The 17,150-nt window shown below is 38.4% G+C and overlaps 3 protein-coding genes across 3 annotated transcripts; 2 read left to right on the top strand and 1 right to left on the bottom strand.

Moving 5' to 3' along the window:
* Nucleotides 1-656: 656 nt before the first annotated feature.
* On the top strand, nt 657-8,698 carry LOC102629875 (uncharacterized). Its single transcript, XM_006483331.4, has 10 exons — nt 657-2,238; nt 2,862-3,335; nt 3,428-3,729; nt 4,533-5,255; nt 5,337-5,615; nt 5,850-6,011; nt 6,110-7,039; nt 7,137-7,352; nt 7,655-7,915; nt 8,092-8,698. The coding sequence occupies exons 1-10, from the start codon at nt 834-836 to the stop codon at nt 8,434-8,436; spliced, it is 5,097 nt and encodes a 1,698-aa protein (XP_006483394.1). The 5' UTR covers nt 657-833; the 3' UTR covers nt 8,437-8,698.
* Nucleotides 8,699-9,848: 1,150 nt separating this feature from the next.
* LOC102630166 (hypothetical protein) lies at nt 9,849-13,269 on the top strand. Its single transcript, XM_006483332.4, has 7 exons — nt 9,849-9,960; nt 10,728-10,799; nt 10,983-11,149; nt 11,307-11,374; nt 11,572-12,267; nt 12,475-12,579; nt 12,871-13,269. The coding sequence occupies exons 2-7, from the start codon at nt 10,729-10,731 to the stop codon at nt 13,216-13,218; spliced, it is 1,455 nt and encodes a 484-aa protein (XP_006483395.1). The 5' UTR covers nt 9,849-9,960; nt 10,728; the 3' UTR covers nt 13,219-13,269.
* A 347-nt stretch (nt 13,270-13,616) lies between these two features.
* LOC102622683 (probable glycosyltransferase At5g25310) lies at nt 13,617-16,938 on the bottom strand. The gene is made up of 4 exons (XM_006483649.4): nt 16,459-16,938; nt 16,174-16,349; nt 14,881-15,232; nt 13,617-14,289 (listed from the first exon to the last, which is right to left on the bottom strand). The coding sequence occupies exons 1-4, from the start codon at nt 16,702-16,704 to the stop codon at nt 13,624-13,626; spliced, it is 1,440 nt and encodes a 479-aa protein (XP_006483712.1). The 5' UTR covers nt 16,705-16,938; the 3' UTR covers nt 13,617-13,623.
* Between the last annotated feature and the right edge of the window lie 212 nt (nt 16,939-17,150).

Here is a 17,150-nt window from a genome sequence, read left to right as displayed (position 1 = left end):
CTTCAGTTGAGACTTAAATAATTGTGTTATAGTTAAGATTCCTAACATTACTTAGGCTCCATTTGATGTAATTTTTCAAGTATAACTTATTTAAATAGAAATTATGCTAGTAGAGATTTTACCCAAAAAATTTCAGTTGTTTGATTGTCGATGAATTTTTTTATTAAAAATAATAAAATTACTTTAGAAGGTATTTTTTAAAAGTTATGTTATTAAAAAATAAAATTATTATTTTTTTAAAGTTACATTATTAAAAAATTAAAAAAATATTTTTAAATAAGTAAACAATATTGTAGATATTTTAATATTTTAAAAAAGATTTTTTAACCCCTACTCTTAAAAATTCAAAATAATAATATTTAAATTTTTGTTAATAGAGACAAAATAATTTATTTAATCCTCAAAAACTCTACTAAAACAATAATGAAACAACAATAAAAATTTTGATAGGAACTTATAAGACTAAACAAGTGCTTATCACTATTAGATAAATCATATCAAACACACGCTTAATTATAAGTGGTAAGAATATATGTAAAGACGAATTAAGATGTCTTTATCTGTAGATATTATAGAAAGGAGGGACTCTGATGTTATTATTGAGATGAGCTGCGCAACTTAACTAACATGCGCACCTCATTGTCCAAGCCTTCTCTAACCCTCTCACCCATATAACATCACCCTTTCTTGTTTTCTCTCTCTAGAGAGCTCTCTTCTTGTTTCTCTCTCTTTAATTTTATTTTATTTTTTTCATAAAAAAGAAACCAGAAATAAACCAGAGAGCAAACACGAAACTAAACCCTAATACAAAAGAAATTGAAAAAAATACAGAAATGAAGAGTTCGTCCGATGCAGTCTCATCATCTTCAGCGGCAACATCATCAACAACAACAACAACAACAACAACAACAGGAGCATCATCAACCTCACCAGCATCTTTATCCGACCAATCACAGCCCGTCACCTCATCCGAAAAACCTCAATCATCATCATTTCCGGCTGCCGCTACTGGCGGAGTCGAGGACTTATCTTTGGGCACTAGAGACGGCAGCGGCGGGGCCCAAGAAAGTGTAGCCGTCGATCGGCGCGGAGAGCACTCCGCCGTATGCCGGTGGACGGTCCATAATTTTCCGCGAATCAGAGCTAGGGCACTATGGAGCAAGTACTTCGAGGTAGGCGGTTACGATTGCCGGTTATTAGTATATCCCAAAGGAGACTCACAAGCTTTGCCAGGATACATCTCCATTTATTTGCAAATCATGGACCCTCGCGGCACGTCTTCTTCTAAATGGGACTGTTTCGCGAGTTATCGTTTAGCTATCGTCAATTTATCGGACGAGTCGAAAACGATACATCGTGATTCTTGGCACCGGTTCTCTAGCAAAAAGAAATCACACGGCTGGTGCGATTTCACACCTTCCTCTACTGTTTTTGATTCCAAATTAGGTTATTTGTTCAATAACGATGCCGTTTTAATAACTGCCGATATTTTAATTCTAAATGAATCTGTTAGTTTTATGCGTGATAATAATGAGTTACAATCACCGTCAATGGTGTCGTCTTCGGTGGTTGCGGGACCGGTATCTGATGTATTGAGTGGGAAATTTACGTGGAAAGTGCATAATTTTAGTTTGTTTAAGGAAATGATTAAGACACAGAAGATAATGAGCCCGGTTTTTCCGGCTGGAGAGTGTAATTTGAGGATTAGTGTTTACCAAAGCTCAGTTAATGGGCAGGAGTATTTGTCAATGTGTTTGGAGAGTAAGGATATGGAGAAGACGGTGGTGTCGGATAGAAGTTGTTGGTGTTTGTTTAGAATGTCGGTTTTGAATCAAAGCCCAGGGTCTAATCATATGCATAGGGACTCATATGGAAGGTTTGCAGCGGATAATAAGAGTGGGGACAATACGAGTTTGGGGTGGAATGATTATATGAAGATGGCGGATTTTGTTGGGCACGATTCAGGGTTTTTGGTGGACGACACTGCTGTGTTTAGCACGTCATTTCATGTGATCAAGGAGATCAGTAGCTTCTCCAAGAATGGTGGGTTAATTGGATGGAGGAGTGGGAATGGGGCTAGGAAGTCTGATGGGCATATGGGGAAGTTTACTTGGAGGATTGAGAATTTCACGAGGTTGAAGGATCTGTTGAAAAAGAGGAAGATTACGGGGCTTTGCATCAAGAGCAGGAGGTTTCAGATTGGGAATCGGGATTGTCGTCTTATTGTATATCCCAGAGGTATGAAAGGACTATATTCATAGTTTATTGGTTGTTATTGTTAATATTACTCTTGCTGTGTTGTTTAAGAGTTGCAATTGGCTAGAATGATGGATTTATTCTATGTTTCGTGGCATATTTTAATATGTGGAGTGGATAAATGAGGAGCGGATGTTCCTGCTTTATTTTTATTGACAAAGGATGACCCTTTCTCTTTAACTTTTCTGAGCCAGGTTCATAGCTGCTTAGGATAGTGGTTGGGTGAATTTTTTTCTTATGATTCATGGTGTTGGAGCAGTGTAACATGCATTTGGCTCATCATTAGTACTCTGATTTATGCGCTTTGAAATTATTTGAGCTTGGATGAATCTTGCTTACGTCGTTCCTATCAAAGTGTAAGTGATGCCTTTATTAGTGTGCTAAAATAGTATCTGACCATTTGGGTCTTACCAGTACTGAATCTTCATGGCTTTTAAATTAATTAAATTTGTTGCTTAGGTTCTCCAGAGGGAGTGATATAGCTACAATGAAATCTGGGTTTTCATTGACACTTGGATTGTTCAACTTGATATTGTATGAATTTTCCTAATTTGAGCTTGCAAGACCGAACTGATGTAAGTTTCCCTCATAATTGATGGTATCAGGGCAGTCTCAGCCACCATGTCACCTTTCGGTGTTTCTTGAAGTTATGGATTCACGAAATACTTCTAGTGATTGGAGCTGTTTTGTGAGTCATCGGTTGTCAGTTGTGAACCAAAAAATGGAGGAGAAATCTGTCACAAAGGAATCTCAAAATCGCTATTCTAAAGCTGCAAAGGATTGGGGTTGGCGAGAATTTGTGACTCTTACCAGCCTATTTGATCAAGATTCTGGGTTTCTTGTCCAAGACACGGTCGTGTTCTCGGCAGAGGTTCTCATCTTGAAAGAGACGTCAATTATGCAGGATTTTACGGATCAGGACACTGAGTCAACCAATGCAGGTTCCCAAATGGACAAGATTGGGAAAAGAAGTTCGTTTACTTGGAAGGTGGAGAACTTCTTGTCCTTCAAAGAAATAATGGAAACACGAAAAATTTTTAGCAAATTCTTTCAGGCTGGTGGATGTGAGCTTCGTATTGGTGAGTGCTTGCCTCATGACTTCTGTTCAATCAAAATGCAGTTTTAGTTGTTTTCTTTTATTTGTCTGACAAATGACTGCTTAATTATGCAGGTGTGTATGAATCCTTTGACACAATCTGTATATATTTAGAGAGTGATCAATCAGTCGGTAGTGATCTGGATAAAAATTTTTGGGTCAGATACAGAATGGCTGTGGTGAATCAAAAGAACCCGACCAAGACTGTGTGGAAGGAGTCTTCTATATGTACAAAGACATGGAATAATTCTGTCTTACAATTCATGAAGGTGTCTGATATGTTGGAAGCAGATGCAGGATTTCTCATGCGTGATACTGTTGTTTTTGTTTGTGAGATATTGGATTGCTGCCCTTGGTTTGAGTTTTCAGACCTAGAGGTTAGTATTTCTCATCAGTCTAATTGTTATCTGCAGTTATTATGTCCACTTGGTGTATTAGAAGCTATCAGTAGGTTCTTCATTGGATACTTGAAATAACTACTCATTCTAGAAGCTGGTGCAATATGGACTAGAGATGGGCGTAACAATTTTCAGCACACAACTTTTAACTTTTCCATATTCCGTCCATCTGCAATGGACTTGGATGTGTGCCAAAAGGAATTGAAAGGGTCCAAATTATGATCATGTCGTCAATAATTTCAATTGTATGCCAATAAGCTTAATTCTTTGTTGTGGAAGACGGCAATAGTAGAGTTTTTCTGGAGCATTTCTGGGTCTACCCTGTAGCTTGGATTAGTGGTTTCACTACCATCAAACTTTAGCATATTGCTTGTTTTTCCATATTGGGTTTACTTAGTTGTTTAACCAGTCTGCTGCCTATTTGTTGTTCTGTCTGCCCGTGGTTTCAATATTTAAACGAATACATACGGCTTCGTGGCCAGGGCAAAGTAACCCACTTATGAAATTCAATGACCTTGTTTGTATCACTGGAATTGGCTAGTACGTGTTCAATTTTGCTAGAGTGAAGCCTTTATCATAGGGCTTAGATTCTTTTGAGTTTCTATTGCAGATGTACATGGGTGTGAAACTGGAAACATATTCTTCCTATATAATCCTTATCATCATGGCTTATGCTCCTCAACAGATCTATATGCCCATTGGATGTGGTTTTTGATCTTGTCTTTTCTTTTTATGTCAAGGTTACATATGACAATGATCATCTGTGGTTTTCCTTCTATCAGGTTTTGGCTTCTGAGGATGATCAGGATGCTTTGACAACAGATCCTGATGAACTCATTGATTCTGATGACAGTGAAGGAATAAGTGGAGATGAAGAAGACATCGTCAGAAATCTTCTTTCGAGAGCTGGATTTCACCTCACATATGGAGATAATCCTTCACAGCCACAGGTCACTCTAAGAGAAAAGCTTCTGATGGATGCTGGTGCAATTGCTGGTTTTCTAACAGGACTTCGTGTTTATCTTGACGACCCAGCTAAAGCAAAGCGCTTGCTTCTACCAACAAAGCTCTCCGGTAGTGACGGAAAGAAGGTTGCAAAGACTGATGAATCCTCCCCCAGTGTCATGAATTTGTTAATGGGAGTTAAAGTTTTGCAGCAGGCAATCATTGATCTACTTTTGGATATAATGGTTGAATGCTGCCAACCTTCCGATGGAAATTATTATGGTGATTCTTCTGATGCAAATTCAAAACCTCCTCTTGATGCCAATGGAGGTGCCAGACCATTAGAAGCTGACAGGGAAAATGGAGCATCAGAGTCTGCTCAATTTCCTCTGTTTGAGAGATTGGATTCTGGTGCAGATGATAATAGCACTACATCTGCTGTACAGAGTTCTGATTTGAGTGGAATTGATATAGCTGAAAAAGCTCTTCCAGGGCAGCCTATTTTTCCACCAGAAACATCAGCTGGAGGTTCTTTGGAAAGTGCTTCCTTTCGCTCTAAGGTATGGGTTTGGGTTGCAGAAATGATAATCTTCTCTGGCTTTCTCCATGTGTTTTAACTTCTTGATCAAAATAATTTTCAGACTAAGTGGCCGGAGCAATCTGCGGAGCTTTTGGGATTGATTGTTAACTCACTGAGAGCTCTAGACGGAGCTGTTCCACAAGGCTGTCCTGAACCAAGACGACGCCCGCAGTCTGCACAAAAGATTTCTCTTGTACTGGATAAAGCTCCTAAGCATCTGCAACCGGACCTCGTTGCTTTGGTACCCAAATTGGTGGAACATTCAGAGCACCCACTGGCTGCGGATGCGCTTATTGAACGACTTCAAAAGTCAGATGCTGAACCTGCTTTACGGATGCCTGTAAGATAGTTTTGAAGGGATCTTCATTCTTTTCATTTTGGTAGGATTGATTGGGCATTTTTAGGTGCTATAGACACAGAATAGCTGGAACATTTATGTCTGCTTTGAATGGACTCTAGTTTGAGATTCTTTTTTCTTTTTATTTTTTTTGGGGGGGAGGGGGGAGTGGGAATTTGTCAGGGAATTCTGTTTTTTTCAATTCCATTGCTTAACTATGATACTTTTATCTTGCAGGTTTTTGTTGCTCTTAGTCAACTGGACTTTGGCAGTGAAGTGTGGGAACGTATTTTATTAAAATCCTTGGAGCTTTTGACGGACTCAAATGATGAACCATTGGCAGTAACCATAGATTTCATATTTAAAGCTGCATCTCAGTGTCAACATCTTCCTGAAGCAGTACGCGTCTTTCAAATCATAATTATCATGATAGTTTCTCTCGTTTTCCTTTTTTGTTTCCCTTGAACACATTTAACCATGTTTTTCCTCATCTGCAGGTCAGATCAGTTCGTGTTAGGCTTAAAAATTTGGGTGCAGAAGTGTCTCCTTGTGTCCTTGATTTCTTAAGTAAAACTGTAAACAGTTGGGGAGATGTTGCTGAAACTATACTTAGAGATATTGATTGCGATGATGATTTTGGTGACAATTGTTCAACGATGCCTAGTGGGCTCTTCTTGTTTGGTGAGAATGGGCCTACTTCGGATTCGTTGCATGTGATGGATGAGCAGGCTTTTCGTGCCACTCGTCATTTTTCTGATATTTACATCCTGATTGAGATGTTATCTATACCTTGTATTGCTGTTGAAGCTGCTCAAACCTTCGAGAGAGCTGTAGCTCGAGGAACCATTGTAGCTCAATCTATAGCCTTGGTCTTGGAAAGGCGCCTTGCTCAAAGGCTGAACTTTAATCCTGGATTTGTTGCAGAAAATTTTCAGCACACAGATGTTGTGGTAGAGGGGGAGCAGCTAATAGTTCAACGTGATGACTTTACTTGTGTCCTTGGTCTTGCCGAGACATTGGCCCTATCTAGAGACATTCGCGTGAGGGAATTTGTGAAGATACTGTACACAATATTATTGAAATGGTATCCTGACGAGTCCTATCGAGGTAGGATGCTGAAGAGATTGGTCGACCGTGCTACCAGCACTACAGAAAGTAGCCGTGGAGTAGATTTAGACTTGGAAATTTTGGTCATTCTGGTATGTGAGGAGCAAGAAATCATTAGACCTGTTCTGAGCATGCTGCGGGAGGTTGCTGAGCTTGCAAATGTTGATCGGGCAGCTCTTTGGCACCAATTATGTGCTAGTGAAGATGAAATTATTCGTATCCGTGATGAGAGGAAGGCTGAAATTTCAAATATGGTTAGAGAAAAAGCTGTTTTCTCACAAAAATTGGCGGAATCTGAGGCTGCTGGCAATCGTCTCAAGGTACTCGTATAATTGATGGATGATAACATCTGGAGAGTCACTATTATATCTTAATTATCTGGGATTACTTGAATTGACATCATCTATAATTTGACAGTCTGAAATGAGGGCTGAGATGGATCGCTTTGCTCGGGAAAAGAAGGAGCTTTCTGAACAAATGCGAGAAGTTGAAAGTCAGCTTGAGTGGCTTCGTTCAGAGCGGGATGATGAAATTGCAAAACTCACGACTGAGAAAAAAGTTCTTCAGGATCGTCTTCATGATGCAGAGACACAACTCTCCCAGTTGAAATCCCGGAAACGTGATGAATTGAAGGTAGTGCATTACTTCATTTTGATTTCTTCAGCTGGCCCCCTGCTTTCTAAAAAGCACGGAGTGTTACTTGTTAAAATTAGTTGATTCTTCTCTTTACCAGTAAAAACAATTGTTGTTCTATTTTCCATCTATTTGACAATGATGATTGTATTTTCACTTTTCTATTTTCTCTGAAGAAATGAAAAGGATAGGTGGTATTCATCTATTGATAAACTAGCTTTGGTCTGTTATGTCTTGAAAATAGGGATAGCTGATTTGTTGCTTTTTCCAGACTAAAAATTTTCCTGTCTTGAATTCAACAGAGAGTAGTGAAGGAGAAAAATGCTCTTGCTGAAAGATTAAAGAGTGCCGAAGCTGCCAGGAAACGATTTGATGAAGAACTGAAACGGTATGCGACAGAGAATGTGACTCGGGAAGAAATTTGTCAGTCACTTCAAGATGAAGTTCGAAGATTGACGCAAACTGTTGGGCAAACTGAAGGAGAAAAACGGGAGAAGGAAGAGCAGGTTGCTCGATGTGAAGCATATATTGATGGCATGGAATCAAAATTGCAGGCCTGCCAGGTTTGTGCCGCTACATAGCTTATGCCTTTTTTCATGTCTATCGTCATCATTTTACATTTCTGCAATAAGAAACTAGGAAATAATCCCATCATCTTCTGTACTTTATCTTTCTTCATTGTTCACACTGATTTTTTAGCGATATTTTGTGTTTTCTTCCCCCTTTTTGTCATTTGCAGCAATATATTCACACACTTGAGGCTCAACTTCAAGAAGAAATGTCTCGTCATGCCCCGCTATATGGTGCTGGATTGGAAGCTCTATCGATGAAGGAGTTGGAGACATTGGCACGTATTCACGAGGAAGGTCTTAGGCAAATCCACACTCTCCAACAGTGTAAAGGTAGTCCTGCTGCTAGTCCTCTTGTGAGCCCTCACACTCTTCCCCATAATCACGGGCTATACCCAACTGCACCTCCCCCATTGGCTGTGGGATTACCCCATTCACTCGTCCCAAACGGCGTAGGGATCCATGGTAATGGACATGTAAATGGTGGTGTTGGACCCTGGTTCAATCATACTTAAATTGGCAAAGTATTGGTCCTCGTAATTGAGCAGAGTTGCATCTCGATATAAAGGGATGTGCTTTATGAATTACACGGCATTTTTGACTGGTAGGACTGCTGGCGCACGATGCTGGGAAATGCATAATAATAGATGTCTGGGATGGTAACATTCTATTAATTGAAAATGTGGAAATGTGTCCAATGGAACTAACAGTCACAAAATGCCGTAATTGCTTATTTCGTTCATAAAGTTAATTATAGGTCTTTCAAAAGTTTTGTTATCCTTTTTATCCTCTTTCTGATTATAGGCGGTCATTTTCGCTCGTTATTTCTTTCAAACTTTTCTTGTTCTTTCTGGGCACATTATCACAGTAGGTAAATCTTTGATGTAGTTGGGAGCAGGATGTCTTGCCACGAGCTTAATCATTTGATTGACTAAAATTTTCATCGCCTAAACTTTTAGTCTTAAAGGGTTCATGTCAATTTAAAGGACCTTTCTATGTTACAGAATCTGTAACAAACAACCACCCAAAAACTAGTTTCTTTACACCTCTAAGTGTTGTTATTCAAACAATTCAGGGGTGGTGGAAAATTTGTTTTGGGTGAACTGTGAGTTGCAGAATCTGTAACTTAGCAGCACCCCAATTTAAATGTAAATGTGGCGGCATGATATGGTGGATTATTTTGTCGCCATCTAATTATCATCGGATGATTCGGATCGAAAAGCTCACACGTTTCTTGTATATACACAGCTAGAGATTGAAGAGATCAAGCTTATTGACATTCCTGATTGTGTCTGTGCAGATAGCAAGACACTTCTCACTTGAGCGGCTGAGAGTGAATGGTGTGGTTCTTTCCTGTCAAAATAGATTCATATAAAAAGTCAAATATGTTCAACTTTCTCTTTCATTTTAATATTAAAAATTAAAGATAACTCATATTTGCATGAATCATGATGATAACGCAACATATTAAGTTGCAATTGCAAAAGAAAAGACTCTTCTGAACATTCATACGTGCATGAGCTTAATTTCCATTCACTATACAAAGGAAGCCAAAAACTAGGAAGAAGTGACTGAAAAATAAAAAAGGAAAAGAAAAAGGAAAGAAATGGAAAAAATCAAATACAAGTTGTGCCCGTAAGTATTATTTTGACATTCGATATGTATGTAGTATGTACGCATGCATGCGTCCGTTACTTCGATGACTTTCTTGTAAATAATTAAACTCCACCACACGTTTTGTAACGTCTATTTATAAGCTAATCACACTCCTTATCACAAATCTTAAAATAGTTATTACTAATTACTAATTTTGCTCTCTTTTTCTCTCCTCCACTTATATTGAGAGGAAATAAAAAAAAAAAAAAATTACGACTCATCCCTTTTGATCATCATCATCATCTTCTTCTTCTTCTTCTTCTTTGATCACGCTCTCTCTTCTGCTCAAATTTTGGCACTACAGATCGCTCGTTCGGTTATGTGCTGGGCTTGTCCCACTACACACCTGTGTAACCCTAGCTCATTTCTTTTTACAAATTTGCGTAAGCCTCATCATGCTTTTTAATCTTCTTTTTCCATTTCATATTTCCGCACATTGAGTGGCAATTTCAGAATACTTAAAAATCGTACGCCCAGCCCCCAACACTAATAAAGAAACTAAAAATTTGAGAGGCTAAGTGAAAACTAAAACTCTAAAATTGGGCAAAACGTACACTTAATCAACAATTGTAATCAATAATTGAACTCCATTGTTTTTCTTGATTTTTCTATTTTGGCTTAGTGGGGTCAAGGGCCCCAGACCTTAACACAGTTTCGCCGCCACTATTAGGTTGTTTCGACGATGCACGCCCATTCATACGATATATATTTAATCATAAACAGACTACATTGCATTGCTTCACAATCACAGGTATTTTTTCCTGAACTGCAGCCGTGCAATGAGCCTTGATAGGGTTTTCTTACCATCATTTCTCCCTACAAATCACAGGGGAAGTTTTGTTTTCTTCATTTTCGTTTTTGCTGTTTGTTTTCTTTTTGGCTTTCGAAAATTTGAGAGACATTTTAGCTGTCAAAAATTGGCCACATCTCCCTCGATTTTAGGTCCCGTTTTCTAGTACTTTTGCTGCGTGTTTTTGACGTGTTTGAAATTTGAAAGCATCTATTTTGAGTTTTGACTTTCTCGACCCTCGTAAGCATTTGATGGATGGATAAATTTGCTTCACAAAAATTTTATTTTCAAAATTAATTTCTTGCTTTGTTTTGATTTTTATTAATCAACAACTAAACTCTTCATTTGAATAATTTGCAGCATGAACAAAGTCTGTTGGCCTTATTTTGATCCTGAATTTGACACCCTCCCCGAGAGGATATATGGCCCCACGTAAGTGATTCAATAATTGCGCTTCATAAAAAAAAAATCTTGGCAGCTTTTGGTGCAGACATTGTAAGAATTTAAGAGAGGAGATTCAATAATGCACAGGAGTGATCAAGATTCTTTCGCTTGGTCATTAGACCGATAATTAATCGTCTGATTAAACGAGACTCGTCGTTTTTGGTTTTGCAGGTGCAGAGTTTGCATTGACAACGAAAGCATGGAAGATTGTACGGTAGTAAAGGTGGACAGCGTTAGCAAACAAGGCCTCCTCTTGGAAATGGTTCAAGTTTTGACGGACATGAATCTCACCATCTCAAAAAGCTACATTTCCTCTGACGCTGGCTGGTTTATGGATGGTAATTAATCCGTGTTGCTAATGTTAATATATGTGTTCATGACTTCATTGAAAAGCCTAATGTCTTGTGTTAGGCTTTGTAAAGCCTGATCAATCCAAATACCGACCTCACAAGTCTTATAAACCCAATTGATTGCGCTTTTTGCTTATTCCTGCAGTTTTTCATGTTAAAGATGAGCACGGAAACAAACTTACAGACCAAAAAGTCATCAACTACATACAACAGGTACTTAAATAATTTCAAGTTAAACTACACAAATTTTTCTGTGTTGTTGATATTTGGGTTGCTAAAATACAAAATCTTGTTTACAGAGAAGGGCACAATTAATGCATTGAAGTTCCGAATTGATACTATTTTTAATAAATCTTAATGTCAAGGTTCATAAATTCAAATTTTAGTGAAGTGCCAACGTTTGTATGCAGGCCATCGGTACAACTGGAGAGATACCCAGCTCGGCTGTGGCAAAGACCTACACCAACAAAGCCGTGTTTGGATCCGAATACCCAAGCGAGCACACGGCAATCGAAATGACTGGAACCGACCGGCCGGGACTATTTTCCGAGATATCAGCTGCCCTAGCTGACCTACATTGCAACATTGTAGAAGCACACGCATGGAGCCACAATGATCGCTTGGCTTGCGTGGCCTACGTGTCCGATCAATCCACGGACACTCCAATAGACGACCCCGGCCGCCTCGCGACCATCGAGGAATACATCACCACCGTGCTCCGCGCCACAGCAGAGCGGAGCCCCAGCGAGACTCACATTAATCCACTACAAGTAAAGGCTAATGGATTCCCTTGTGGAGATTGCATTAAGACCAACGTTGAGAGGAGGTTGCACCAGCTCATGCTTTCTGTCAGGGACTTTGACGGGCAGTGTGGGCCCAATATGAGTCGGTCCACACCGTCGTCGGCCGTAGGATTCGGTGATGAAGAGGGGATGAGAAGGACGGCTGTGTATATAGAAAGCTGTGAGGAAAAGGGGTATTCGATAGTAAGCGTTGATTGTAAGGATAGGCCGAGGCTTATGTTTGATACGGTGTGCACGCTCACTGACATGCAATACGTTGTATTTCATGCTTCCATTGGTTGTCATGGAGATTATGCATTTCAGGTACGTATTACTTAAATTAATAACCAGCCGATATACATCCATATAATTTTTTTTTTTTTTTTTTTGTAAATAATTAATTCCTCAACTGAAATAATATAGCCTCCATTTTTTTTTTGTTATATCATGAAGTATTATATAAGCACGTTCATTACATATAATTTAAATCGAATTAGAATTTTCAATTTACATTGTTTATGAATAACACAGGAGTATTTTATACGACACATAGACGGCTATGCGTTGAACACAGAAGGTGAAAAAGAACGAGTAATAAAATGCTTAGAAGCTGCCATTGAACGCCGGGTTTGCGAGGTAATCATTATCGATTAAGTATAATCAATTTTGATTATCTCCAATTTCACCATTAATTACACACCAGGATTCTCTTATGATGTGGACATATATTTTTTTGAATAAATTAAATACTGATGGGCGACGGTGATTAATAAATAAGAATATAATAACAGTTAAATCTATGCATGATTAGTGATGGACATAGGATAGAAGATTTTAAAAGCACAAAAAAAATTAAATTAAAAAAAAACACTCGTATCAGGAGGAGAGGATTATAATTCTTTACATTTCACAATAATTTTTGCGCAGGGGGTGAGGCTAGAGTTATGTGCAGCCAATAGGGTCGGGTTGCTCTCCGATATAACTCGAGTTCTGAGAGAGAACGGCCTCGCCGTCGTCCGAGCACACGTGGCAACGAAGGGAGAGAAGTCGGTGAACGCATTTTATTTGAGGGACATTTCGGGGAATGAAGTGGACATGGATTTTGTAGAGTCGATGAAGAAAGAGATATTGGGTCCAATTGATCTTGCAGTAAAAAATGATAGCAGAAGCACTTCGCCAAGCCCTCCTGATAGGTCCCCTACTCGTTTCTCTTTAGGAGACTTGCTTCGTTCCCAACTTGAACGTCTCTCTCACAACTTTGTTCCCATCAATTGATATCATCGATTGCTTGTAATTTGATGTTATGATTTCCGATTATTGATCCATGTAAATAGCATCAATTGTACAAAAATAATGACAGGTCGTGCTTATTTAGCCAGATAGGTGCGTTTATTTTACTAGCCAGGATTGTATATAATTTGTAAATGAGCAGAAGCGATTAGTACAAGACTGCATGCCCAATTGCTTGGAGAATCAATTCAAGCCTCATGAATTGAAAAGCTGGCCCAAATAATGGAGAAATTGTGTGTTGTTGGATATTGCTTTGGTTGTAAATTAAGTCATTATTTTAAAATGTGGCAGTGAGGTGTCAATTTTCTCCTATAAGCACATGTAGAGTCAATCAAAATTGTACTGAGATTAGAAAAGTCTTTTAGGTCTCTAAATATGTAATCTATAAAGCTACCCAAGTCTCATATTTAGCCTCCGAAGCCATATGGAATGCAGTATCATATGAAACACATCAAATCTCTTAGCCGGGTGATTCAACTCAAAATGTCTCCTCACAGCTTTTAAATTCTCCTTAAGCCTTTTGTACTTCTCCTCAGGAACAGCCATCAACACCTCCTTTAGCCTTGGAATTTCGGACACATCAACTTGAATCGAAAACGCTTCCCATCTCAGCACATCACTGAACGGCAGTACATAATTCTGTGACAAGATAACGGGGACACACTGGGCATAAATAGACTCAACAATTCTAGGGCTAGCCACTTCGTATCCGCTAGGGCAAAGACAGAACTTGGACTTGAGCATGAATGAGTAATAGTCTTGGTCTTTTGGGAGGTATTCGAAAACTATGAGATCTTTGTCGTGGCCTTTCCAGTGCTGGAGGAGGATGCTACGGATGGTGCCGTGGAGTCCGCCGGCGAAGAAGGCGAGATAAGGCCGTGGCGCGTTGAATGGCGGCGGAGAGAGGAGTTTTGGGGACACATAGCCACCGTAGAGGTGGATTTCTGGGAGGGTCACATCTTTTTGGGGGTTGAAGCCTTCGGAGGTGTTGGCATTGCAGAGGACTCGGATTGAGTTGTTGTAAAGGTGGGAGTTGCCCTTTGATACATGGGGACCCTGCAAGAAAATTGAAGTTCATTTTCAGATGTTAAAAAAATTGTGTAACAAATTTCATAAATTTTAAAAAAGTATTTATTCACTTTTCTTTTAGTTATATCTTTGACTTAAAAAAATAACGAAAAACCATAGTCTAATTTGATATCTCATCACAAATTACATAATGTTATATTTATTAAAAATCAGATTTATGTCTGATTTTAATTAAAGTTTCAATATTGAAATCATAGCGGAACATAAAGAGACATAAATTAATTAATTTTACTATAAGCAGAAAGAACAAAGACACACACACATATATGTCTTCGTTATTCAATCCATCATCGAAATTCCATTTGATATCTATCTAATAATCAAATAGCTAGATCTAAATGATTTACTTCAGATTTCAATCTAAAGATATATTCTCCAGAAAAGTGACTTCCACTCGGCGAAAAAACCTTCAGAGAAAGCTAAACATTTGAGCGCTATAATAGCTCAGAAAAAGGCAGACAAAATCATGTACGCAAAGTCTTCTAGCGTAAGACAAACCGAAACCGAAAAAAGAGAGTACTTGAGATATATGAATTGGGAAGAGGTAAAGAAACGTACCCAATCATGACAGGCAAGCATGAAGTGATCAGCCCCACAAGTTCTATTCCAGAAGGGGTATTTGGAAGAGACTACTTTAACATAATCAGCTACAAACTGCTTCAGTGGAGTGAGGTCATAAGTAAGAGGTTTGTATAGGTATTTGACCATCCACGCCACACTGAATGGCAAATAGTAGACATGGGCTCGATGTGGATCACTCGTCCTGAACCTCTTGGCTCCATGCTCTATCTCCGACATGAACCTTCCTTCTATTGTGTAGATGTCCTTGCATGGCCCGTAGTGTGTTATGGGTAGCTCTCCTTCTCTGTACACATACACCTTGAATCTCTTCTCCATCTCCACATAACTCCTACATTTTAAAAATATATATTATGACTTTATTATATTATATAATATATGTAGAAGAAGAATTTGCATATATATATATACGTATATACAGGCACTCAATTACCAACAGCAACACTGATTACAAATTATTTTTGCAAATTCATCCGAAATTATTTGAACGGGGCATACAATGCTTGAAAGAGTGAAAAACAAAGAAATATATATATATATATATTTTAATTACTCGTATCATGATGCCAAGCCATTTATCATGAATGAGTTTATAAAAAAGATTACTTACAAGTGTAAAAACACTCTTTTGCTAAAGTACATCCATAAAGTACCTTAGAAATGGCTTTTCTTTGTGAACAATCAACCACTCACTGATTGCATCAGAATTAGAGTCTAAGGATCCTAAAACATTATATGATTGTAACGACAACAAGAGTCCGTACGTAATTGTGATATCATTAATATCCATAATGAATTAATACTATTTGTGATATATGATGTGCCATTTATGATGGATGATAAATTTTCACAAATTTTAATTGAACCTGTTACATCATCTCACCGTCTTCTTAATAAATTAATAATATATCATGTATCATGATATTGTGTAATATACATGCATGCATGAATGCATACATACATATGTGTGTGTGAAAATAAAGATGTGTAGTAGCAGCGCCGCGTTTTTGCAGTAGCTATGATGCACAAAACAAGTAATCAATTGTAAAACTGATCCAGAGCAATGAGTGAGTGCGTAGTGCGCACTATATGTATATACTCACACCATCACCATGCATGCATGCGTCAGTTACAAGAAAAACTAACGCTGCGATACACTTATGCTCTCTTTGCCTTGGCCGGCGGTAGCTTAGAAGCAAAGCAGTTCCAAAACCTTCATTATAAGCTTTAATTAATTAATTAATTAAAACATAATCAAAGTAAACTACTTACTGATAAAATGCGCCGGGGTTACGGTAAATGGCCGCACTAGGAACGAAATCGACACCGTTTTTGATGATTGATGTTACGTTTCGAGTTGAAGCTGCCTTGCGAATTGAAGCACGCGCTCTAGCCAGTCCTTGTTTCAGCTGTTCGTATTTACTCAACACTCGTGCTGATGATTCTCGCTGAATAATTAATTAACAATAGATGAGATTAATTATTATTGTCATTTCTTTTAAGGAAAAAAAAACACTTAAATTGAGAATGAGTGAATGATCGTCGTCGTCATTTCACCTTTAAAACGTTGTTAGATCCAGTGAAACGAACGGCTTGGATTTCATGATCGGAAACTGAAACGGTTCTGAGCAAATCAGCGGTTGGTACAGATGATTTAAATTCAAAATTTGAAGCGGTTGAGTTGAAGCTGATCATGCTGAAGGAGCTGAAGTAGTCGGATGACGAAAGGATCAATATGAAGAGGACGGACGTAGCAAAGAGCAAGGACACAGCTGGCAGGAGGTATCCGCGGAAATTTTCCATTTAATGCAGGTGTTTGGTTGGCGAGATTTTGGTTTCTCGGGAAAATTGTTTGATTTTGGAGAGAGATTGAAAAGGCGGGGACTGAGGATGGGACTTGAGGGAGAGGCGGAGTTTCTATTTATTTCAATTTCAAGCCAAGTGAGAGGAGGAATGTGTAATGACCTATTTAACCCCCTATAAAACCGATTGACTAAGGGTGATTTTGTAACTTCGGTGATTCTATTTGGTTTTTGTTTTATTGTTTGTTGAAATAAACCGGTTTTTTTTTTTTGTTGGTTAAAGAGTAGTACCAGCAACATACTTGCTTGCGGGTCACTCCTCGATTGTAAATATTAATCAATGCGCCTCAAATTGTGGAAAATGTGCTTTAGATGAGCTAAGATATATCATTGATAAATGATATCCTAATATCATCTAAGATATATCAATTTACGTGTTGTAGAATA

This window comes from Citrus sinensis, chromosome 1, assembly GCF_022201045.2.
Source record: "Citrus sinensis cultivar Valencia sweet orange chromosome 1, DVS_A1.0, whole genome shotgun sequence".
NCBI lineage: Eukaryota > Viridiplantae > Streptophyta > Magnoliopsida > Sapindales > Rutaceae > Citrus > Citrus sinensis.
The sequence above is the reverse complement of the archived record's forward strand: the minus strand, read 5'-3'. Positions and strand labels throughout refer to the sequence as shown.